The 27174-nt window shown below is 41.6% G+C and overlaps 1 protein-coding gene across 4 annotated transcripts in view; it reads right to left on the reverse strand.

Moving 5' to 3' along the window:
• The window catches only part of arl15b (ADP-ribosylation factor-like 15b), a 58925-nt gene that overhangs the window by 6902 nt on the left and 24849 nt on the right, over window positions 1-27174 (reverse strand). For 3 of the 4 annotated variants that reach the window (XR_007182394.1, XM_048173784.1, XM_048173768.1), the window contains one exon: window positions 19445-19653. Coding sequence is in view for 3 of the 4 variants with exons in the window: in XM_048173784.1 (XP_048029741.1) it covers window positions 19445-19653 (209 nt within the window). In the remaining variant the exon portion in view is untranslated. Of the gene's footprint in view, window positions 1-15190; window positions 15577-19444; window positions 19654-27174 lie in introns of those variants that run through there. The other variant, XM_048173794.1, reaches the window with a different exon arrangement.

The raw sequence follows: 27174 nt of genomic DNA on the forward strand, positions 1-27174 counted from the left end.
ACAAGCCTCTTGGCCTATGCGCTTTCATAGGGTGTTTGCCTGGTCATAGAGCAGATTTACAGTAACTCAATTTGCGTAAAGCTTGACGGTTCACATCTGGACTTGCAAAACGATAAAAAGGAGCTGGGATTGAGCTAATTAACTGCAGCATTGCAGGACCGCAAGTTCTCTCATTGGTGCAACTACCAACCGCCAACCAGTTGTCCTCTTGCCCTGTACGTTTGTGTGGACTGACCTTGACTTGAGGAACTCGCCCACAAAGAAAGAACATACACCCACAGATGCACCCCCTCAGGCACTGACAGGTCACCTGCTGGCAAACCCATATCAACAAAGCCGCTCAAACTATGATCAACAAATCCATCTGATATCCATCAGACTCTGAACTTTGAACACTTAATCACACACATACAGACCCACCTGCAGATCTGCTCCCCAAAAAGGGAGAAATTCCCCAATGAAAGTGCTAATTTCTTCAGCATACTGCAAACATTACCATTAGGAAAGTCATTTCAAGGATCATATCAGAATGAGTTTCTAAAGATAGGAATGTGTAAGCATTGTGATATTCATCAGTTTCGAAGAGAAAAACATGAAAAGCTTTTCAGGCCAAAGATGGAGCTGAAGCAAACGATGGAGAGTACACCTCCTCCCCCAATAGCTGAAACTCTGTCCAGTTGTTTTGCAGAGCTCTAGTTTCTGTTATTCATGTGTTAAATCAGGCTCATTCCACAGCAAACCACAGCAGTTCCATGGGCCCCCTCTATTCACATGCTGTAGGCTGCACTCCCTTTCTAAAGAGATTTCCTCATATTAATAAATGGAACAGTATTTCATGCAGGGCAACGAAGGCCCTGTCGCTGGGGATTCCTCAGTGAAGAAACATTCCTGACAAAGTAGCTCAGAACAAGAGCTTCAGCCAAAATCGTGTTCAAGTTTCAAAACAAAAAGTGCTGGCCAAGCAATACGGGTATACATGTGCATGTATTAGAGGTGTATACATGTGCGTTATGTATTGCTCAATCTCTCTTGACAGAAACGTCTTTGTAAATCTAGAACATGAGCAAAGAGACAAAGCTGCAATAGACAGATAGTTTACGCTGTCAAATGTGGTACAGAACAAAATATATTGCGATCACTGGATCTCTCCATACACCCAAGATGAAAAAGACCATCTGCTCCGATGCCATGACCCCCCCCAAACAAGCATAACTTCCCGTTGTCATGACTAGTGTTGGTTGGCTCTTATGTAAGCATGTGTTTGAGTTACGGTGATGACTGAAGTGAAGTTTGGCTCCAGAACATTGGGAACATATTAAAAGGAGCTGAACCTGCCCCACTGGATATCTTCAACAACACTTTACCTAAACTTAATTCCAACTGGGAGCCCCAGGCCATATCAGCAGTGATTCATAGACAAAAATCCAAACCTTGAGACTACCCCAGCTATTTCCTTTTCCTTTGCACTTGTTCACACCCATCTAGGGTAACACACTCAAACGCAAATGTTAGGCAAGGCTTGCTGTTCAGACTTGCAAGACTGCAAATCAAATTGGTTAAAAATACCTTATTGTAACTGTTGCTCAGGGGAGAAGTAATTCAATTAGAGTGGATGTTGCAGCCTATGGTCTGCAAAGGTAAAAATAAAGCAATGATGATGAGCAATCTGGTGCCCCTTTTTACATGATGCTGGTTCCTGGACAGGTGCCTATTCTTGAATCACTGCAGATCAGAAAAACTGGTTCTGCACTGGCCCTAAAAGCCCGAGGGTCTGGATCAAGGAGACTACTACATCAGGGAAATGGGTGCATGAAAATGTTTAGTCACCAGGTTAACCTTAAGTTTTCTGAACAACAACAGTTTGGCAAGAACAAGAACTTCAGTTCATGGAGCTCTCCTAACAAGCTGATGATATGAATCAGATGTGTTAAATAAGGTTGACATGCAAAATGTGCAAAGTGTTGGATCCCTAGTACCAGAATTGAAAACTCCACTCTGAGTTTAAAGAGAAATCAAAGAATAAAAAAGACTAATGAGAAGATATGCCAAAAATGCTGAATGCAATTGCAAACAAATGATAAACCTTCAGTCAGACATCAGCTTTTTGTGCACAAATCATTGGAAATGCGAACGGCTTGCAATAAGACTCCCAGATCGCACCAAACAACAACCAGCACCATCATGGAGGAAGATCGGTATGCGTTGACCACAGGGAACTGGGTTCTGGTCTGTGGTGTGTAGTGCTACTGTTGCTAGAATTTAAAATGTGTCACACACAAACCCTGGAGCTCTTCCGTCAATTCTTGGGTCTGACCTATTGCAGAAATGTCTTGCTTGTACAGTCTGTTCTATACAGACGGTGGGCATCAACTGCCAGACTGTAAGTGACACATCTGCTCAGAGTGAAGCGGAAACAACACTAATTGCCATCATGAAACCATAAAAGATATTCTAGTACATGATGTTCCCCTGTAATATGCTTTGTACACCATGCACAATAAATTATATATCATGATTTCAATGACAACATATTCTTTGGTTTGCGTGCTGTAATCTCGATACAGCACACTATCAAAAACGCACAATTGGACTGCAAGAATTTGGATACTTCAACTGCATCATCTATCCAGGATCCATGACCATATGGTCCGCAAGCAGACGGCTGCTGGTTGTTCAGACACTGGGCACTGCCACCAGACAGAAGTACTCCATGTGGCAGCACCAATGACCTCTCTCAACAGAATGCCCTGAGTCAGGCTGCTAGCCGAGCCACACAATAACGTCTGGCCAGCATGTTTCTTTCGAGACCAGACAGAATACAGAGTCCATCAAGCCAGACAGATCTACCACAGTTCAGCCTCCTTCGGGCACACAAGATAGCCTTTGTCTTCATGTCTCAAACACATCTTTCAGGACGAGGAAAAATTCCTCCCCCCAAAAAACATTCAATTGATGGCGCCTGATGTCAATGAGGACTTCTCTAAGATTTTCCTCGCCCCTTTTCTCCCATGTATTTTAGGGATTCACAACAAACTACTCAGGACCACTTACATAAAGTGCCATAAGGTATGCTGTACATCCTATTGCTCAATGTTGGTCAACATGTTGAGATTCAATTCTATTGTGTAGCTAAATTAATTTAGCGAGAAAGCAATGTCCAGGAATGAAAGTACCCTTAAGCAAGCATGGTCTGAATATCGAAAAGGTTTGAGAGGGTCAGTGAGGACATGAAGAGGGCCGATAAGCCAAAGACCAAATACATTTGCTTTCCAGCTCTCTCTGTAAGGAAAGCAATGTAAAACGGTACCTGCATGCATTAGTGGAAAGGGTTCAAAGAAATCCGTCATCTGAAACAGGTCCAGTTATGGAGCTTGGGGACCTGTGTATCTCCCACTCATGTTGGTTCTGTGTGCATCCATCTCTATCAGTCATAACTTTATTAGAGCCAGATGTTACGGGTGCCCTGTCTACTTCCAGAGCAGTGGTAATTTTATTATTACTCTAAATCACAACCCAGTGAGATCAGCCACAAGAGAAGGGGAGGGGGTGTGGGTCATGCAGGGGAAAACCAGGCAATTCTTTTAAAGGTAAGACATTGACCCCTTCCCTTACCACATGGGGGGAGCTGCTTCCAAAGAGCAGATGGGAAGACGGGGGCAGTAAATTACACCGGTGACTGTGACTCTGCTGGGTAGAGTTTCAACTGCCAAGCCCTTAGATTTGAGGACCATAGAGCTCCAGGGGTACCATATCAAAGACACAAGAGTCTTTCTCGTAAGTATGAGGAAGGGATTTAAAAAGTACACACACACCTGTAATGGTCAACACTAGAATGGTGGTTTGAAACAAAAATCAAATGCATAATCTAAGAATTGTAAGACTGGTTTAGAAAAGCGCCTTCATTTTATCTAAGTCTGTTATTTTGGTGGTAGAAGACAATATGGACAGGTTATGCGTCATTCCCTGATTCTCCAAAACCATGAGCAAATCTATGCAAAGATTTGTATCGTGACCTTAACATTTTTGCTCATGAATATTAATTACATGGCACGCTGTCTGCCTTAGGCAAACAGTCGATAGTCATAGGAGGATTACTGCCTCTGCATTTGGTCAGTCCACAGCCAATGTAAAAAACTAAGGCTTACAGTCATCATTTTACACTGTTGGCTACATGTTGTTTTCCTTTGCACTGTGGCCAAGCAAAACAGAACTCTTAAAGTCTTTGATTATCTCCCAAAATGTGGAGTGAAGGGATTCTTTTCCTGCTCAAAGTATAAAGAAAAGCTTGTTGAGTTTTTCTTGGTAATATTAATAAACTATCTTTAATAAATATAGGAATATATTGAAATGTTTGATTTTATATACATTTTTTGTTTACATTTGCACGATTTTGGTACTGTGCTGGATTGCCACTTCATGTCCAATATCAAACTGTGTCCTGAAGCGAAACCAGTGAAGAGCCTCTGGTCTGAATCATGGGGTTCATTAGGCACCAGCATCTTTGCATGATCAAAATGAGAGAGAGAGAGTGAGAGAGAGTGAGAGAGAGAAGGAGCAAAAATGGACAGCACTGATCTTTCCCACAGCAAGTAACATGAGAGACTAAGGAAGGGGTGTAAAGCCAGACAGACACCCAGACAGTGGAGTGAGTGTGTGCGTGTGGTATGAGGGAGAATGGTGTTTCTCCTGCTGATCCGACACTGGCCTTGGCACCCAGCACTGAAAACCATGCCAATGTCGGCTGAGCAAATTCCGAGCCCCCGAGGAAAACAACAAACGGGTCTGTTGTTCGGACCCAGATTGCTGTGTGACCACGAAGGACACAGATTCCAGTTTTGTACTGACTGAACTGAGCCGGTCTCTCACATCACTTCTTGATCTAGTCTTGTGTTAACGTACTAACTGAATGGTACTAAATGCCTAACTGGCTTTTCTCTTCTAGATCTTCATCAATTTTATGTTGTCACAACTTTTCCCTGTCCATTTGGCTCTGGACTGTCAACAGTCCAATGATATGATGACAGATTTCCATATCTGCAAGTAAAGAAATTCCCCATTCCCTTTTAAATCTCAATCATCAAAATACACTTTGAATGGCTACATTTGTCCCTTTAAGCAGCCTTAAATTGCAGCCTCTGGTCAACTTGGCACAATTTTGCACACAAGAAGGAGAGAATTATACATTATTTTTCATGTGGTTGCTGAGATAGTTGTGCACTGGTTTATTTAATTTCAATACAATAGGTCCCCACTGCCACTTTTTCAATCACTTGTATTATTCTCACACACAAACATCTCAACAGGTCCTAAATTTATTTATTTTTTGTCCCATCTTCACAAAGCACAGTGGAAAACAGTCGTAAATCTAGTAGTCAACGCAAATGGGTTCTCTTGAAATTCTCATTTTTCAGACATACAAATCACAAACCTTTCCTCCTGCACCATATTTAGAATTGTAATAAATTTAGTACTAAATTTTTACACTTGACCAATCCCAATCCAAACACAGAGGGCAAAACTGTGTCTCAAGCTAAGTGCTCGTAACCAGTAGAAGTAGCCTTTGCTGTTTCGCCCTTTTCACTTGAAACAGGTCTTGCAGCAGAAGGGGCCTCTGCCTGAGAAAATAATGGGGGCTTGAAGCAAAAATGTCACCATAATTATTAAAAATGCCCCCAAAATCCAAGATATGGTGCAAAAAATGTCTCTGTATAAGTTCTTGTTTTTAATATTTATAAGCAATACCACACAAGCAAGAGTGTTGTTTTCCTGAATATGAGCATGTTTGCAAATGTAATTTGGATTTTATACAACAGTTCAATAAACAATAAGTTTATATTAGGTGACTTACATTTTAGACACAATATTGTCAATTTTTGCTCTATTTTGCCAACAAAAATAGTTCCAAACAGTAGAACCATTGTGTACTCTGAGCAACACTGTTTCAGTTTTGTTACTGAATGAATCCACGTTTTTGAACGAATCTGTCCAGAATGACTCGTTGACTCACTCTTACTTGCTTTGTCCCTGAATGAATCAGCCATTTTGAAGCAAATCATTTGACTGAATGATTCAATTTACTCTAATTTCAACTATAAGCTACATCCGAAATCGCATACTGTATGAGTAGGCACTACATTTAAATTTGAAATTACTTTGCGAGTGTTAAAAAAAAGTAAGCTCTATATATAGCATGAATATGGGTAATATGAATGAAATTCAGAAGTACATGTTACTGTATCGTGACCTACGCTTCACTTCCATTCATAAATCCTCTCCCATGGCCTCAAGGGACAGTAAAGTGTCCATTGAATGCGCACTTGAGAATCTCTGCGATAGTAGTAGGTCATCAGACATACTACTCTTTTGCTGTACGTTTTTTTACATACTATATAGTAGGGAAGCATTTGATTTTGGACACAGAGAATGATTTGCCACAACCTACTAGGGGTTGAACGACCTCCAATTTTTCAAAGTCAACTGTTATGTGATTAAGTCGAGTGGACATCGACTAATCGCTGATGATATCACAAGAGATGGGAATGATTTGCAACGCAGAAAAAAAGAAGTGTGATGTCTGCACTAGTGTTGTCACGGTACCAAAATTCCAGTAGTCGGTACCGATACCATGAACATTTTACGGTTCTCGGTACCAATTTCGGTACCACAGTAAAATCTATTGGAACTATTTTACTATTTTATATACCCTATTTTAAAAACATTAAATATGATTTGGAGTGTGTGTGTTTGTGTGTGTATATATAGGCTACCTCAATGAAATCAATTTTGAACTATAAAAAAATAAATAATTAATTAAATGCTCAAACATCCATTGTGTACTGTTGAAAAAACCAGCATATGCTGGTAAGGTAGGTTTTGAAGCTGTATGCTGGTCCTAAACTGGTCCTGCTGGTCCATACTAGTCCTAAGATGGTCCTGGACCAGCATAAACCAGCTCAAACCAGCATACCAGCTTCAAAACCTACTTTACCAGCATATGCTCGTTTTTTCAACAGGGGTAACAGACGTGCGTGTTTATTTTAGGTATTCCGTCAGAGAAACCACACACTACAGCCTCTAAAACTATGAAATAAATATCGGTAAATAATGGTAACCTAAATAATAAGAAAGTTAAATATTATTTCAAAAAGCATTTGTTTTTTATTTCCACACAAAGACGCGTCATATAGGCTATAGCCAAAGTCCCGTTATTACTTTGATATAGCCGCTTTGCGCTTTGAGAGGGATGTGGGACACGAGCAGGAAAGAGACCATTTCTCTTTAATAATATCTTCGTTATCTCCTGATGTTACAAACAACTGACACTTGTTGTAAAAGGTCTGAAGAGCGAGTTTTATCCTCTGCAGGGGCAAGACGTTCAGGCTATGTTTGATTTAGCGCTGCCAGAGAAAACGAAAGTAAAAATCACTGGTGTGTGAAACGCACTATATACAAATAAACTTGACGCGCCTTATAAAGTCTAATAACAAGCACAAACTCTGTTAAATAGAAACTGACGTGCAAGCAAAAAGGTTTCTGTCTTACGGTGTTTGTTCTACTTTACCACTGTAAATAATGCGAATAGCCTAATAGGCCTAAATGCGAACGAAAGAAACGTTATAATCCCCTGCGTGAGTGAAGATTTGGGAAAAGAAACAGATTCCATGTTCAGTGGAATAACTAATGGAATATTGTTAAATTCTCTGCTAATCAGGTGACTAGATCGCGATTCGGAAAACAGAATACGAAGCTTAAATGTATGGACTCACGTACCTCTCTTTTTCGGCATGAATCAAAATGTTTCCATGGCTGCGATGTCACATTTAATTGCTAACCTGTTATTTCTTCTGTAAACAAAGCTTTGTGCTTCACTCGTGTCATATTCAAGTAAATACTAGCACAGCCCTATCAGTGGGTACCGAATATACCCGGATTCTCGGTACTACTGGTACTACAGAAATGCTGGTATCATCACATTTTCAAAATTTCAGTACCGACTTGGTACCGAAGTACCGGTACTTTTGACAACACTAGTCTGCACACTGAAAATAACAGCTGTATCACTGTCTGTATGTGTGCGCATTACAATGAAGCAGCGCATTAGTTTAGAACAGTGGTCACCAACCTTTTTAAACCCAAGATCACTGACCTCGACCTTTATGAAAGACAAGATCTAACTATTGAAGAAATGATAGAAAAAGACAGCCCAGATTGTATTGAGTATTTTTTCATGGCCAATTCAGATTCTGATTTATTTTGGCCTATTTATTTTTACAAGCAAATTGGCAGATTCCGACAATGGTTGCAGATATTTTTATTTTTATTATAAAAAAAATTATCTAGCTATTTTAAAATAGAGGTAGGCTAGCCACTGCATTTTAATCTCGATCCAAACAAAGATGCTGATTTGATTTGAATTAGATTTAATTTCAAGGTTTAAAGCAAAAAACAGAACGGTCTGACTTTATTTTTGTGAAATGCTACACACAAAAAAAGCATGAAACAAAAACAGGCTGAATGCGACGCAAATTCACTCTCTGACAGCAGGTGGCGCTTATGGAAGAGCGGTGATAAAGCGTTTCCTTGGTTACTGCTGTAAACAAAGCAGCACTGCGCTTATAAATAGCTACTTTATTCAGAGGTAAGAGGAAAATAAAATGCCACTGCCATCAAAACTTTTCTGAAGACAGTAAGTTCCTTTCAGAGATACATTCATATAACCCCTCACCCCTAAATCAATATCTATATTTTCTTTCTATATTTTGAGCATCGTGAACAGTGGGCTGCTCTGCCTGCGTCCATCTTCAGCATCTCTGGCCTCTTGTTAACGGCCGTTAATGGCCATCAGGCATGATGTGGGCTATTTACCTTTATCACTGTCCCAATAGCTCCCGAAAATAACAGAAAAATAAATATGCAGTACAGACAATGGAGAAATGTAATGTACTTTTGTACTCATATTTCTGTTACTTTCGGGAGCTACTGGAACAGTGATAAAGATCGACCAGTCGATCACAAACAAACAAACATAACTTGTGGAGCGCACTCGGAGTATGCATTTATATTGAAATTTTAACCGATGGAGAGTAAAAGTAGACTCAAAGATTTTGTATCCCGTGGCCCCCTCTATAGGACAGCATTAGTACTTTATACTTTATAAGAAAACCGTTTAGTCCAATCAGTTAGAAAAAATATAGAACATTAAGTCAGAACAGTATGAAGGTCTTCTGCAAGGTGGCCACGTTGTTTAGTGTCAAAATCACATGATCAGTGAGTCAGCGACTAATCGACGTCAAGCTTAAAACGTCATGGCAGAGCATTAAAGTGGACAAGTCAAATAGTCTGTGCCACCCCTACCACCTACTGGCAATTATCATTTCATAGCTAAGGGGCTGAGAGAGTTGCGAAGATTGAATTCTGTTTTTGTTTTCGTGATTGTGATTTTCGTGAAATATAAGATAGCATTGTTAAAAATAACAGAGGTAATAAAGTAATTGCAGGCGCATTGCCTACAATGTTTTGTCTGTCTTTTTTTCTCATTGTCTGATTCTTTGAAACAGGCCTCTGAATTGCAGAGGTGCAACAATATATGTTGTTTTGTGATGTGTAAAAATATTTTCAAATTTAACTAGTCATTGGGTTATCTAAATGATTAGTCAACTAGTTGGCCTTGTGCAATGTGGCTAAAAATGATTAAAGCTAAACATTATTTAAATCAAGATAAACTGGTCAATATTCCATATTCAAGTTAGGAAGAAAATGTAAATTGGCATCGTGTCAGTTGTAGGACATAGTGTAAGGTTTTTGAACTGCAAGAGTTTTACACTTTTTTCGTACGTTGAATACTGAAGGAAGCTAGATATTTTACTTCATAACTTGTTAAATATGGATATTTTTTCCACAAATGCATTGCTTCGCTTCAGAAGGCCTTTAAATGATTAATCATTCTGCTCAATCCAAATCAATGAATAAAATAAAATAAAATAAAATAAAAAACATGTCTGTGCTGCTTTTATACTGATGATTCACTTATGAGTTCATATTACTTCATGCTGAAGACCAGATGGTCACATCACTGCACATCTGCTGAACGTGTGTCCTTCTTTTTAACTTAATCTCATAACAATAACCTACTGTAAATCAAAGTATTTATGTGCAAGTGTCAACAGAAAGAATACAATACAAGCAAGCAAAAATCCCAATGAAGAACAAGACAAAGCTGTCTAATGTCCTGTCACCAGTCTGTAATCTCCTCATGCAAAGAAACATGATTGTGCTTGATATATAGGATTCAGAAGAAGACAATCAGGTGATTTAACCAGTCATGGGACAACTTACAGAAATTAGTCACACTAGATCTCCTCAATCTGTCCTTGCTTGACTGGTTTTGAAGCTGGGGTTCAGGGACTCCAAGGGGGTTGCAAGACAAATTTGAGATAAAACAAATGCAAAATGATTCTTACCAGCAAGAAATACAAAAACAAACATGCATATAGTTGCGAAATATATTTCCCTTTCAAGGGAACTCGCGCTGCGTAATCGTTATGGGAACGCCTCTGCGTGATGTCGTCGTGAAGCACGTATGAAATCTGTCCAATAGGGAGACGGTCATGGGGGGTGACGTCACTGACCAGGAACCATAAAGCCAGCCTGAAAACACTCTCATTCAGCTTCTGTGTCTTCAGCAAGTGCTACGTGAGATTTGTCCTGTCTATTTATTGTTGTCTGTTCTAATATATTGTGATTATGGCGAGCGAGCAACATTTCAGGAAGTGTGTTCATTCATCCCGCGTTTATCCCGGGAATTGATACACATGGAATGTGTGTTGTTTGTTTGGGAGTGCAGCATGCCCAGGCAGCTCTTGAGGAGGCTGCCTGTGTGCATTGCGATCAGCGCTGCGCTCCCGCCGAGCTCTCTTTGAGGAGGGTGGCTCGGCTCGCGTTTCTCAGGGCTTGGTCCCTCTTCTGCCGAGGCAGGGCGGCGTCTTAGGTCTTGGGATTCGCATATCAATGTAGCAGAGGGGTTTGAGATGGGCCATGCCCTATCTTTGCTTTCATCTGCTGCATCTAAAAAAAATAAATAAAAAAAAAGTGTCTATTTCGGAGGCAGGAAGCACGCTTTGCGGTTTCTTCCACTCCGGTGGATACAGTCATGTTAATGGCGTCTAGTTCTGAGGAGCTGGATGTTGTTAGCGTGGCTATGGGAGAATCTGAAGACTCGCCACTTCAATCTCCCGCGAGAGGTTTACAGTTTTTCCTACCTCCACACTGAGGTGTCGGGGTTGTGGAATAAACTTTTTCTCATACTATATATTTTACATCAAAAATGTGTGGGTATGAGAAAGCACGGTTATGGTGGCTGCTGGGGGGCAGCCGAGGCCATGTATGAACCTCTCGCATAGACAACACCAGACAGAGCTTTGCTTTCCGTATTTCCCCTCCGAGGAGTTGGAAGGCGGGGCAACACTCGCTGACGAAATTCTTTAGGCAAGACGGGTCTGAGGACCGTCGTTGCTGTAAGAACTTCGTCAGAACCAAAGCCTGACAGTGCTCACCTCATCATACGGTGCCTGTCTGTCCTTTGGTGCCCCTGCGGAGCATTGTGCTGGTTGCACAAAACTTACCAGGGCCCAACCTTGAGAGGCTGGTTCCCTGTGTAGTTTTCCCTCCAAAGCCAGACGGCGTTTACCTCTTTATATGGTACCCATCTGCCTTTGGTACCCTCAAGGGGCGCTCTGCCAACCCCGCCGCAATGCCGGGGTGCAGTAATCCCTCGCGAGTCACTCGAGGGTGGCTCGCATTCACTGTGGCAGCCAAGCCAATTGTTCCCTGCCGGTGCGCCGATTCAGGGCATTGTGCTGGCTGCACAATACATATTAGGGCCCAGCTTCGAGAGGCTGGTTCCCTGATTAGATTTGTAATGTTCCCAAGGGGCGCTCTGCTGACCCCGCCGCAACGCCGGGGCGCAGTAGCTCTCCGCGAGTCACCCAAGTGTGACTCACACTTTTCATGGTAGCCCAGTCAATTGTTCCCTGCCGGTGCGCCGATTCAGGGCATTGTGCTGGCTACTTAAGAATATATTAGGAGCCAGTCCCCCCCCTGAAGGTGTTCCTCTCCGGAGTTAGATGGTGTTCACCTCTCTAACGGTGCCCGTCTGTCTTCGGTGCCCTCAGGGGGTCTGGTTTTACAGACGTTATTTCATTGTGCCAAAGAAAGAAGGAGGATTGCGTCCGATTTTAGATCTACGTCAGTTATATCGAACAGTAGCAGAGCTCAAGTTCAAAATGCTGACAATAAAACATATTGTGTCACAAATCAGGTCCGAGGACTGGTTTGTGACGATAGATCTGAAAAGACGTATACTTTCATGTATCAATCCTTCCGCATCATAGGAAGTTCCTGAGGTTTGCTTTTGGGGGATGAAGCATTCCAATATCGGGTTCTTCCCTTCGGCCTAGCACTGTCACTCCATACCTTTACCAAATGTGTAGATGCGGCTTTGACGCCCTTGCGTATGCAGGGCATCCGCATTCTCAACTACATTACGGTTGGTTAATTCTAGCTCAATCAGAGCAAATGATGGTTCAACATCGAGATGTTGTTCTTGCTCACATGAGTAGGTTGGGGTTGAGACTAAATGCAAAGAAAGTGTGCTTTCTCCAGCTTGAGAACCACTTATCTGGGTGTGGTATGGGATTCGTTGACTATGCGAGCCCGTCTATCTCCGGCTCGTATATCATCAATTCTCACTACTGTCTCAGACATAAAGCAAGGCCAGTCACTCACTGTCAAACAGTTTTAGAAACTGTTAGGTCTGATGGCAGCAGCGTCCAACGGTATACCTTTTGGCCTGCTGAACATGAGACCACTGCAGTGTTGGCTTAGAACCAAGGGATTCTCACTGAGGGGGAATTCGTTTCGTATGATCAGAGTTACGCGGCGTTGCTTACGTACTCTAGACATATGGAAGCAACCTTGGTTCCTATCCCAAGGACCTGTGCTGGGGGCTCTCAGTCGTCGCGTCACGTTAACGACAGATGCATCCCTCACGGGTTGGGGGGCGATCATGAGTGGTCGCTCAATTCGAGGTCTATGGCAGGACCATCATTTCTCTTGGCACATAATTGCCTGGAAATGATGGCGGTATTTCTGGCATTGAAATACTTCCTTCCAAACCTCAGAGACCAACATGTGTTTGTCAGTATAGACAACACATCAGTAGTCTCTTATATAATTCATCAAGGGGGTCCGTTTTACAAACTGGCGAATCAGATTTTCCTGTGGTCCCAAGGGAAACTGCTGTTCCTTCAGAGCAGTCTATATCCCGGGGTACCTGAATGTGGGAGCAGACATCCTGTCGAGGCAGAGGCCGAGGCCTGGGGAATGAGACTTCACCACGAAGGAGAACTACGGCTAAGCCCAAGTGGATCTCTTTGCATCTCGAGAGACGATTCACTTCCACTGTGGTTCTCGATTTCAAACCCAGCACCTCTTGGGCTGGATGCTATGGTACGGCCGTGGTTGAGGCTACCGCTGTACACTTTTTCCCCGATTGCTCTGCTCCCCGGAGCTGTGGAGAGGGTTCGCCGGGACGGGGCCTGTCTCATATTGTAGCCCCGTACTGGCCGCCCCGAGTATGGTTCTCGGACCTGGTCTCTCTCCTAGACGGGTCTCCATTGGAGATTCCGGTCAGGAAGGACCTTCTCTCTCAGCCGGGCAGTCTAATACTGCATCCCCGCCCGGAGTTAGGGACTGTGGGCATGGCCTCTGAGGGGGCATGTCTCAGAGTTTCCGGTCTCTCAACTGAGGTTGTTGAGACCATACTCCATTCCAGAGCTCCCTCCACGAGGAAACTATATGCACTAAAAGTGGAGATTATTCACTTCTTGGTGTGAAAATCACTAGCAGGATACAGTCAACTGCCCGGTTAGCGCAGTACTGGAGTTCCTGCAAGTCAGATTTTCTTCAGGGTCATCCCCCTCCACGCTGAAGGTGTACGTGGCGGCCTTAGCTGCTTACCACGCTCCTTTAAGTGGGGTATCTTGGGGAGACACCCGCTTATTACTCATTTCCTCCGTGGTACCTTGAGGCTTAGACCTGCAGTACGCACAAGAGTTCCGACCTGGGATTCGGCCGTCATCCTTCAAGGCCTTTCTATAGCTCTCTTCGAACATATCGAAGGAGTGTCGGAAAAGTTTAACACTAGATATAGTGTTTCTTCCAACCATTTCGTCTCTCAAGAGATTTGGAGACATTTAAGCCCTGTCGGTTTCTCCATCGTGCCTCGAATGGTATACATTCCTAAGGTTCTCACTAATACTGCGAAACCTTTTGTACTGCAGGCCTTCTGTCCTCCTCCTTTACGTCATCGGACCAGTAAAAGCTTAATCTGCCGTGTCCAGTACGGGCACTGGATGTATATTTTTGGTGCACCTAGGTTAGGTCTCCTAGCATCTAAGCAGAGAATGAGCAAGTGGGTGGTCGAGGCCATCTCACTTGCTTATGAGTTGGTTGGACAGCCTTCACCATTGGCTGTTAGGGCTCACTCTACTCGGAGTATGGCTGCCTCTTAGGCTTTAATATCAGGTGTTTCCCTATCCGACATTTGTGATGCGGCAGGCTGGTCCTCACCGCACACATTTGTAAAGTTCCATGAACTTGACCTCAGCTCCACTCTAGGGGCGCAGGTGCTACTGTGAGTTGTGCGCTTCGGCTTCACACGATCGGTCACATATGGCGACGTTGGTATGGCGTTCCCATAGCGATTACGCAGCGCAAGTTCCCTTGAAAGGGAACGTCTCGGTTATGTATATAACCTTAGTTCCCTGAATAGGGAACGAGACGCTGCGTATCCTTGCCATACTCCCTGCATGCCCGAGAGCGACTTGCTTCAGACTTTGAGAAGCTGAATGAGAGTGTTTTCGGGCTGGCTTTATGGTTCCTGGTCAGTGACGTCACCCCCCTATGACTATTGGACAGATTTCATACGTGCTTCACAACGACATCACGCAGAGGCGTTCCCATAGCGATTACGCAGCGTCTCGTTCCCTATTCAGGGAACTAAGGTTATATACATAACCGAGACGTTCTTCATACTTCATTCCTTGCAACATTTTAACATTTTACTTGTTGTAAATAGAGATGTTGTTGTATTTTTCTAGAACTGATAGTTTTGAAATTACATAAATCATTAAAAGAGCTGAACAAATATTATTAATTTAATTTAAAAAAAAAATCTTTTCATTTAAATAGTTTTCCAGATAAAAAATTTATAATTTATTTGGGCTTTATTAAAAGAGAAAATAAAACAAATCATCATTTTTGCAAACAACGCGCTGTCTTTATAAATAGCAAGACATTTTAAACACAGTTTAAATGAGTCTACATACATGAAAATATACAGCTGCCTGCATATTTTAGGAAGGGGGTCCCTCACAAGGGGATCCTAATATTTGGGGGTCCCTGGCAATAAAATATGTGAAAGCTCTTGACATAGGTGGATTACTTGGTTTACTGGAATAAAACGCATTATGAAATGGTCATCCAGGGCAAGACAAACGATCCATCACAGTTCACACCCTGAAATATAAAACAAAACAGGTTGATGCTGGCTCAGAGGCCACTTCCATGCAAACCAGAATGCAAGGCAGACCACCATTTGAAACGTTTAGCAATTTATATCTGGCAAAAATGAAAAACTATCTGAAATACCTCCACAGACTTGCATGTGCAGATGATGAGGGATAGAGGGAGGATTGTATTTCAAGACATTTAACAGCAAGACTGCTTTGCAGTGCAGAGTAAATTTCTTTTAGCCTTATGGACTACATATCTGGCAAACATTGTCCCAAGTACACATACACTGCTCGTTTACGCAAATATCTAATCAGCCAATAACATGGTAGCAACTCAATGCATTTAGGCATGTAGGCACATTCATGTAGGCAATCTACTGAGCATCAAAATGGGGAAGATTTAAGTGACTTTGAATGTGGCATGTTTGCTGGTGTCAGACGGGCTGGTCTGAGTATTTCAGAAACTGTTGATCTACTGGAATTTTCACAAACAACCATCTCTAGAGTTTACAGAGAATAGTCCAAAAATGAGCAAGTGGGTGGTCGAGGCCATCTCACTTGCTTATGAGTCGGTTGGACAGCCTTCACCATTGGCTGTTAGGGCTCACTCTACTCGGAGTATGGCTGCCTCTTAGGCTTTAATATCAGGGGTTTCCCTATCTGACATTTGTGATGCGGCAGGCTGGTCCTCACCACACACATTTGTAAAGTTCCATGAACTTGACCTCAGCTCCACTCTAGGGGCGCAGGTGCTACTGTGAGTTGTGCGCTTCGGCTTCACACAATCGGTCACTTGCTCATATGGCGACGTTGGTATGGCGTTCCCATAGCGATTACGCAGCGCGAGTATATCCAAAAATATCCAGCAAACAAAAGTTCTGTGGGTGAAAATGCCTAGTTGTTGCCAGAGGTCAGAGGAGAATGGCCAGACAATATTCGCACAATAAAAACCGTTTTGTGGCTCTTTAAAGGTGCCCTAGAACGTCTTTTTAAAAGATGTAATATAAGTCTAAGGTGTCCCCTGAAAGTGTCTGTGAAGTTTCAGCTCAAAATACCCCATAGATTTTTTTTTTATTCTTTTTTTTTTAACTGCCTATTTTGGGACATCATTAACTATGCAAAGATATAAAGGTTGCGGCCCCTTTAATTCTCGTGCTCCCCCGCCCCCGGAGCTCACGCTTGCCTTGAACAGCATAAACAAAGTTCACACATTTAATATAACCCTCAAAATGGATCTTTACAAAGTGATCGTCATGCAGCATGTCTAATCGCGTAAGTATGGTATTTATTTGGATGTTAACATGTGCCATTTTTCGCTATTGTTCTTGCTTGCTTACCTAGTCTGATATTCAGCTGTGCACATCCAGATGTTCTGCCCTTGTCTAATGGCTTGAACATGAGCTGGCATATGCAAATATTGGGGGCGTACATATTAATGATCCCGACTGTTACATAACAGTCGGTGTTATGTTGAGATTCGCCTGTTCTTCGGAGGTCTTTTAAACAAATGAGATTTATATAAGAAGGAGGAAACTATGGAGTTTGAAACTTAGCAGGAAACTTTTCGTGTATGTCTTTTCCATGTACTGAACTCTTGTTATTCAACTATGCCAAGGTAAACTCAATATTTAATTCGAGGGCACCTTTAATGTGTCGTGACGGATCGCTGTAGCGCCTCAGCTCAAGCGGCTCATGAAGATTAACCTCGGTGGACTTCAAGTTCAAGTCCACCGAGGTTAATCTTCTAACTCCTGACTGCTTTGTCGCACAAAATGGCGGATTGGCGTTATGATTGGTTAGATCGTTTGTCAATCAAACTCCCGGCAAAGGGTCAATTAACATTAAAAAAGGGATTGGAAAATCAGCTTGATATAATTTGCCACATATCATGTAATTTAATTTAACAGCTGATTTGGTTTTTAAAAAGCTGGCAGGAACTTTATCCCTTATAATGACCAAAAAATATTTGACCAGCTTCTTTTCTGTTTTCTGCACTCTGGATCTTTTCTTCTTTCAAAAAATGCCCATAGGAGGTCCAAGAGATCTGATCCAGTTTGAAATCGATTGAGAGCAATTAAATGGAAAACAAGCTGGTCAGGTCCGATCTTGTGTAACCCAAGTTGCATCTCCAGCAAGGAGAGCGAGTGTCGCTGCCAACTGAAAAGCCCCGTTTTGACACACATCAGTGAACAGGGATGTGTTATTCTCCAAAGGCAGATATTTACTGCTCACTCAGGACCACTTCTCAGCCAGTTAATTAGCGCTCTGTGCATTGGGCGATACCCTGCAGCCCGCGGACCGATTGCTCCACTCGGAGCAGATGTGTGCACATGCACACTCACACACGAACACACAAACCAACACGCATGGTATCAGCCAAATAACACACAGACACCAAATCATTCAGGGAAAGACGCACAGGCTGAGTAACTCAATCCTCCAAACATAAAAGTGACAAGGGGACCATTAAAATAGAAATGTGACAGCAGAGACATGCCACACATTCCAACTGTTTGCTATTACTAACAGCGGTCAGCAATTCATCTTAATTTTGATGCCACTTGCTTTTGAAACAATGTTTGACAGAATCTCAAATAGAGCAATCGGTAAAATGAATACACTCTTATGAGATGGGACAACAGCTGTAGTGTTTCCCCACACCACCAGTATTTTGGGCTCCCAACAATACAAAGACTTATTGTCAGGAAAGCCTGAGAAAGTGGGTAAGCTGGGTGCTGCAGATCTGTGGGAGAATGTCTTGTGGCCTGTCAGTGTTTGCAAACAACAAGTGAATCCTGCGAGAATTAACTGCAGCAGAGCAATGACACCTCCCTAAATGGAGCAATGCCTAATGCGATTATCATTTAAAATGTACAATAAATATCTCCTAAGTCATATAAAGTTTTTGTATCTCAGTTGTATAAAGCTGTGTGATTGGGAGTTTTGCGCGAGGGTGAAAAGTTCCTTGCGCAGATTTTGCAAATTGGCCATGTGAATTTGCTTGGTTTGAAAGTGACTTTCATTTGAGCTGTGCTTCATATATCGCTACATAACTGACAATAAACAGCGGATCTTTTTTTGTCTGCGAAAATTTCTCTAATGTGCCCACACCTTACAGATTATTAAAAAGAATGGGAAAAATTGTAATACTCAATGTGCCGTCTATGGTTCTACCTTAACAGTTTTTATAGAGAAAATCAGTTTTTGTGTGATTTTGAGCTGAAAAACAAAACAAACAACAACAAAAAACACAGTTTATTATACTATTATTTAGGGAGTAACAATATATCGCAATACAAAAATGCAACATTATCGTATCATGTATAGTGACAATATGTGTTGTGCATAGTTCACCAAAAATGAAAATTACTGTGAGACAAAAATTCAAGTTTACAGAGTTTTAGTGTCAGTACTACATATAATGTTGAATATAATGCATAATAATGCAATGGGGGAATATTTGTGGGTCCTGATAATGCCAAATATCTTATATTACCATCTAAATGTGGCCTACTTTATTTTAAATATATCTAGTCAGTGACAGAGTGCAAACATATTCTTCTAAAATAAATCTCCTTTTACCTAATGTCTTGGAGTATAGCAATAATATTGTTCATTTTTAGAAGAACTATCCTTTTAAACTATCCCTCTTGTACGGAGTGTATGACCAGTTTATTATGATAGAAGTTATAAAGCTCTTATACACAGCAAACGGCAGGCTTGTCGTAGTGGTAATGGCCAGTATGACGATGGGAAGTATTAGGCGAGTATTAAGCGAGTGTAAAGTTACGGCTTGTACAGAGCGGACGGCAGGTTTGTTCTGGCGGTTAGCCAGGGTGAGGAAGGGAAGTGTTAAGCTGCTATCGGGTTACCTCTTGTACAGAGCGGGCAGCAGGTTTGTCCTGGTGGTTGGCCAGAATGAGGAAGGGAAGCGTGCAGAGCTGCGGATGCTGCAGGGCCGAGTGGAGCTCCGTACGCGCCACCTCCAGATCCTCCTCTGATGAAGCACTGTCCAAAACAAACACCACCCCCTGAGAGCCCTGGTAGTACCGGCTCCAGTACTTTTTAATTGAATCCGCTCCTGCAACACAAAACATAAATTCACACCGTCAGGATCGCAGAAAGGAAGTCATAACATTTAATACACACATTTACCCCTTCACAGAAAAAAGGTGGTTTTCCTGTCAGACATAAATCAGATGGTGTCCACGGTGAAAACAACGCAATGCTTTAAAAAACAGAAGAGAGAAGTTCAGGAAAACTTTTTGGCAGCCGAGCGGGAAATGGACTACAGCGTGTTTCGACACCGTATCAGTTTGAACATTGCTGGAATGCATTTGGTGAGGACCCTAACCTCCTTTCAAAAATCATTGCGGATATTGCATTATGTATTTTTATGACTTCAAAAACGCATGCCAACTCGCACTCTCACTCGGGGAGGCCTGTGGGAAAAGCCGTGTCCAAATGAAGAGCGCTCAACGCAACAGTGTTTCTTTAAAGTCGACCCTGAGAGCATATTAAAATGGTTTCTTCTGATGGCCAGTCTACAGCACAGTTCAAATGGGCCCACTTTTACAGTGAACATATGGTTTCTCTTGTGCACAGCAATTTGGGGGTACAAAAATGTGGCCACCAAGACACACAAGCGCAGCATGGCTTTGGTTAAAGTGAGTCACTGCGGGGCCTGTACCCTAACCATGAAAAAACAGAGACCAGTTAGTCTATACCTCTTGTCCTTGTGAGTTTTCTGATTGGAATGCGCCAGTATTAATTACTAGCATGCCTCGTGTGCATCATCTCCAGCCCTGAAAAGTAGCTTTATTTCTCTGTTTTCATCTTGAAATATGAAATAATAAACAGAATGCTATTTGAAAAGGTGGCGTCTTAAATCAATGCCAGACAGTAATCGACAGCTTTATTCAAAGCTCTTGAAGTTCGGCCAAGACGTATAAGCTGTTTGCTTGACACTAAGCAGCTGCGCAATCCTTTTTCCGCCCCCCCTCGCTAAACACACTGGACGCGAGTTTAACGGTTCCACTTCCAAACTTCTGAGCCTTTGTCACACCACAAATTGAGCTCTTAGTCATGCCTCGCCAAATTATCAGCACTAAAACTGTTCTAGAGGTCTCGGTTCACGTTTGGAAACAGACTCCACCTATCAGATTGAGTTTCAGAGCTCGACTCCCCGATATCATCGCTGTGTATGATGTACAATGTAATACTTCCAGTTCTCATTAGGTATTATCCACTGTGGTATTCAGCAACAGCTTTCCAACCGCTGACATGCAAGCCTGACAGCAATAGCAAACACACTCTGCGATAGCTGGCCAAAGAAATAATAATGTTTTCTGCAGATGTTTAGATAATTTGTGACTCACAATAAATATTTGGGATCCTCACAGACAGGCCATGTCCGAGGCTGACTCATCTAATTAAGAAGTGTTTGATCTGCTGTTGCCATTTTAGCAAGCACTATTAAATATTAATGCACAATTACTTAACATATACAGCCTGATATTTCTTTCCTATATGGCCTGGTTTTTCCAAAACACAACGTCCCATCAGTCACAAATGTGCATCAACATTGTCTTTGTGGTATAATTTTACTCAAAGTCTCCATCTACTGGCTGTGAAAATAAAATCAAAACACTGGGAGGTCTTGTGGAATCTTGGGCTTTGAAAAGCAGCGGTTTACTTTCATTTCAAATGCATAAACATGTGCATTAAGACGAAAACAATGTGACGGAACAAAGCAGCATTTATCAGTTACGGCCCGGTGCATTACAATCTCATGTGATAATGCAACTAAAGCACATTTTCGCAGAAATCATTACATCATGGCTGGGGTCCAGAGAAACAAAGAGAGAGAGCCTGCTAAGTGCTTTCAGATGGCCGCTGCAAGATGGTAAATGTGAGCATGTGGGGCTCCCTTCTTTGGTGCGCCTGTCAGCCTGGCAGATCGCACAGGGTGTCATCGTGACACTGATGGGAAATGTGCACAGACAGAGCGGTACTTTGAACGTCTCCTGGCTTCCTGACATCACTCATGCAGACCCAAAACACGGGCCAGACGGGCAGACCAACCAATAACATGAGAAAACGGTAAACCGTCTCGATGGCCACGGCGGAAACGACGGGAGAGCCAGCGTGTCAAGCAGGCACACAACCTCCATCAATAAAGTGTGACATGAGCCTTCCGCGTCAGGTTCAAGGTTAATGTCCCAGCCGTAACCCTACACTGATGTTTTTGGGGAAAAAGAGGTCGCGCTCTGCAGGCCCCTGACACTGAGCTGAACCCGTTGGAGGTCTGGAAGAAAGCTTTCCAAAATGAAAATAGGACATAGTTATACCGGTTTTCAAAGAGATTTCAGAGGTTCATCAATTTAAAGATGACTTTCCAAATGTGGTCTGTTTCTCACCAAAAAAATCTCCTATAATAATTCACTTTTAAAGGATTAGTTCACTCAAAAATCATTTACTTTCTTCTGAGGAACACAAAAGGAAGAATGTGCCAGTCGCTCTCCTCCATGCAGTTAAAACAAATTGGGGACTGAAGCCTTCATGCTCCAATACAGATGCAATAGCACCAGAAAAAAAAAACACGTGCACTCAAGTTTTTTGTAAGGAACAGACATTTAAAGCTGCGAAGAAATGAAAATAGCGACGGATCTTTCCTGCCATATTGTGGCGTACATCTCAGAAAAAAAGGTTGGATTGGGTTCATCCATTGAACTCAAAAATGAATGCGCACTTGCAGTCAACTGTGGAGGGGCGGGTTTAAGCGGACTAAATGATTGGAAAGTCCTGCATATGTCATAACAGAGAAGTCTTTCGTTTTTCACCGAAGATCGTGTCCTGACATTTTGATTAACCATTACGAGGTCAAAAAAGAAAAGAAAAGTGAAACATGCACAGATTAATCATTCACAATAAGATCTACAACATACATTCACAAAGTAGATACAGTGAACTTACTTGTCATGTAGACTTTAATCTTGATATCCACCCTGGCTTTTTTTCAATTGCATTAAAAAAAAATACAACTATTACATTCCTCAAAAATCCTTTTTGTGTTTTTGACGGAACTATGAACAAGTTTTTGGGTGAACTGTTCCTTTGAAAAGGTGACTTTTTTTTTCTAACTCTACAGGCTTCAATACACATGGCTCAGGTGAAAACGCCTCCCTTTAAGAATCTCAGTTCCAGCATTTATGTATCCTGCTTTTTTCTCCTCACCTATCCGTCCCTCCCTCTCCCCAGGGATCCGAGCATTCTCAACACCCTCTTATTCTTATCATCACTCATTTTCAAGACAGATTCAAAGCTGCAGCCCATCACTCATACGAAAAAGGAAACGCAGGCCAAGATGGCTCTGGGTTCAGTGAGCGAGTGACATCTGAAACATTTCCTTTGCGTGCTGCATCCAAGCACTGGTGCTTCCTGGGGTTCAATTTACCTTGAAGAGAAAACTATTAGTCATCAAAGAAATTAGTTTGTATCCTTTCTGGTTGGTTCCTCATGTAACATCTGTGTCAAATAACATTCATATTCCTCATACTGGGTCAGATGATGTTTAGCCAAAGATTACTTTTCAAAAGATCATATGTGAAATAATGATTTCAAATGTTGTTACAGATGTTTCTGTAGATATTATTCACTGTAGGTCAATGACATAATGCTCAATTTGTTTATCTGGATCTATTAATTTATTCATACTTACAATGACTTGAATGTACTTCTTACACTATCATTCAGAGATTTAGGTCCAGTAAGACTTTTCAGCAAGGACACATTAAGGTGACAAAGATATTTATAATGTTAAAAAATGTTTTAAATAAAATTTCTGTACTTTTGAATTTTTTATTCATCAAAGAATCCTGAAAAAAAAAATGTATCAGGGTTTCCACAAAAATATTAAGCAGCAATTGTTTTCAAGATTGATAATAATAAGAAATGTTTCTTAAATGCATCAAATCAGCATATTAGAATGATTTCAGGATCATGTAACACTGAAGACTGGAGTAATGATGCTGAAAATTCAGCTTTGTCATAACATGAATAAATAGCATTTTCAATCACAAACAGATCAGTTAAATTGCAGTATTTTTACTGTATTTTTCATCAAATAAATGCAGCCTTGGCGAGCATAACACAGTGTCTACATTGGAGCAGAGTGACGTGGCGCAACAAAAGACCATAGTACCTATTACAAACACTGATAACGCGATGCAACACAACAAATCCCCATCATGTCCCGTTCTATATCGGACATGATCCACACACCTGCACTATTTATGGCATGAAGGACAAACAGAATTGCAATGGTCGCTTTGTCGCATCCACAGCCACAAGCTGTTGCGGCGCAGTGCAATGCGTCTGGTGTATACATGGTATGAGAGATTTCTTAAAAATCCTACTGACACCAAACTTTTCAACAGTTATTGATGACTGCTTCACTGCTTATTAAACTTTTGTCCACCAACTTATTTCAAACATGTATGATAAAAACATAAAACAGGAAATGATATCATAGAGAGGAGCCCTGAAGACCCTCATGTCTGTGTGTCAAATCAACAAGTCTCTTAAGGCCCCGATACTCCTGGCAAAGTTCTTTTATATTCTTCGCTATAGGATAAAAAGAAGTTTTATATACGTGAGCAGCGGTATACTGTTAGCAAACATCCGATGCTGTCCACACTGCTAAGAGCGACATTAAGAAGAATATGTAAATATATATGCTGCCTGCTTTCCTTTTAATAACAAAATAAACAACAAATTCATAATGACACAAAATGACAGTGGTGAATAATACGTTTGCATGAGCTCTGCAATTCGACACTCCACTCATGTCATGTTTATTTATATACCATATAAATTCTGTGCCGAAACGCTGCATGCAAGTTTGGTCTGAATACAATGAAGCATTGTGGAGATACAGCCTTATGTCTATTTTCGCAAGTGTTGCGTAAAATTTGTTTCTCACATTTTTCGAAAACGGTTTGAGAAATCGAAACTTTTTGTCGACATGGTCTGAAGATGATCTGGTTAAATTTTTCGGAGCAACGGCCTAGGAGGAGTTCGAAAAAGTTGTTTTTTCAGAAAATTCAAAATGGCAGAAATATTTTCATGACAGAAAATATCATCATAGGGTGCAATCGAATTGTCTCGAGCCAAGGAATCACAGGAAAAAAGACTTTTGTTTCTAGCTCTTACAGGGCTTCAAAAGTTATTGGCATAATAAACATGAGTGAAATTTTGAACCGGTGGTGGCGCTAGAGGGATTGAGTTAGAGACTCCAAATTAGTGCTGGGCGGTATACCGGTTCATACCGAACACCGGTATTTATTTTTGTTATGATATGAATTTTGATAATACCGCAATACCGGTATGTGTTGCTTAACCAACGTTCGGAACGCGGCGCAGCGTCACTGTTTGAGAGTGTCCCGTTTCACTGTTGCACTGTAGTGAGAGCACAGCTGAGATCGCATCACAGCCTATGGTAAGTCCGAAATCACCCCCTAAAGCCTCATTCACTGTTCCCTACGTTATCCACTTATATTGTTCACTTGAAAGAGTTAATGAAAACAAGTGAGTGAATTCGGACAGCCGTTGTGTGTACATAAGTAACGTCCACTATGGTTTCGGACACCACTACAAATGGCTGTCCCCTCAAATAATGCCCTATTTGAGGATATAGGGGGCGATTTCGGATTCAGCCCTTGATTACAGCGGAAAATTCAAACTACACGCGGCACGCGAGATAGAGCGGTTTCTGCGCGGAGCGCACAACGTTCTCCACATGGATCATATTATATAGACCGGAGCGAGCGTTTTTAAGTTTTTTATGGACCTATTTCATATACTCTAGTGCTCTAAACATGAACCAGCAGCGTGTATGCGCACATATTTCATCACGAAATGATATGTAATGAAATGTAACGTTATGCAAAGGACACTGAACTGTACATCTGATCACGACCGCGATGACACGATAGACTGACAATTCAAAGAATGGCCAAAAAATTAACTGCTTTATTGTTTCTGTGTTAAACTTGCGTGTGTCATTTGTTCAGAGACTGTAGTGCTCTTAAATGTACTGAAAATATCCTTAGACAGTTTAAATGTTCTTCCGCGTTTCTCCCTCGTTTTGGCAGTTTGTTGTTATATAGGGTTAGATTTTTAAAATGCTTAAGGTGCCCTCAACTCTTTTTTTTTTCTATCTCCAAGGTCACATTTTAATTTTCATGTGTCTGTAATGAGTGTTGCAGGTCTGTGTTTTAATGGTTGTTGTCTCCCCACAGCATAATTTTGTGGGGCTTTGTAAAACTGTATTAACTCTAGTGTGGAATTTTTCTACAATATTCACTCATCATGACAGTAAAACAGGGCATTCTAGTCAATCTACTGCAGTATTTCCTCTCTCAATCAGTAGAAAATGTGGTTAACGCCCGGTCATGCATAGGGGAAAAAAATACCGTCATATACCGTGAAACCAATATAATTTTGAAAAATACCGTGATATAAATTTTTGGTCATACCGCCCAGCACTACTCCAAATTTGCTATGGTGACAGATCAGACTGTCCTCTGTGTGCCAAATTTCATAACTTTCCCGCAAGCTGTTCTATAGGCTGCCATACACTTCCGGAGCGGAAACGGAAGAATAAGAACGCCAGTGGATACAACAGGTGCCTAGTGCCTACACACCTTCGGTGCTTGGCTCCTAATAACAACTTTTTCTACTATAAAGCAGCTCTTCAGTGCAGGGCTCCAGACTGCGCCTAAAATGGTCGCATTTGCGACTAAAAATGCGAGTGATATTTTTGCTGAGGTCTCCATTGACGACCATACAAATTCATACGTTATGACTGTAAAATCTGCATGTTATCTGCGTGTTCTGTGACCAGTAGCCATAATTTGTTGTGTTGACATAATTAAATGAGATGCTGCGTGTGAAAGTTTCACTGTGTTAGAGCGCCAAAATATGAACGAACGGGTAGGGAAAAATATCACACACCAAACAGACGCCAAAGAACTAGCGCTGATAATAGCCGACTGTGTTGTCGTCTGCGTCGGTGCAAAACAGCTGCATTTGAACACACCGTTCTGCTCCTACGACAATTGCTTATTTCTTCATATAAATGCGTCTATATTCGTAATTTAAAAGGAGAAACCGGCTCTACAGACTGCAGATACACAGTTACTCTCGCAACAGAGCTTCAGAGCAGCTCGCAATCAATGATTAGCGCACATTTGTCAACCGATTGCTTCTAAACTAATGCCCGTCAATCATGACAAATTTTATATTATTTATATTATAATTTATTGTAAATGGTTGTAACAATGTAATTTTTTATCTTCCTCATCTGAACATGAATGAGCAGCAAAAGTAAAGCACAGACATTTCAATATAAGGTTTCCGCAGTATTTCGGCCTGTTCATTAATCAACAAAGTCAAGTAGTATGTATATCAATTTCCCCTGTTTGTTACTTGGTTACACAAACCAAATTTAATATATTTTTAAATTTATTTCCATATATTTATATTTATTTAATTTTATTCAAGGTAAACTGTTGTAGTTTCAGGAATGAATGTCTAAGAA

Source organism: Megalobrama amblycephala, linkage group LG2 (assembly GCF_018812025.1).
Source record: "Megalobrama amblycephala isolate DHTTF-2021 linkage group LG2, ASM1881202v1, whole genome shotgun sequence".
In the NCBI taxonomy this organism is placed as follows: domain Eukaryota; kingdom Metazoa; phylum Chordata; class Actinopteri; order Cypriniformes; family Xenocyprididae; genus Megalobrama; species Megalobrama amblycephala.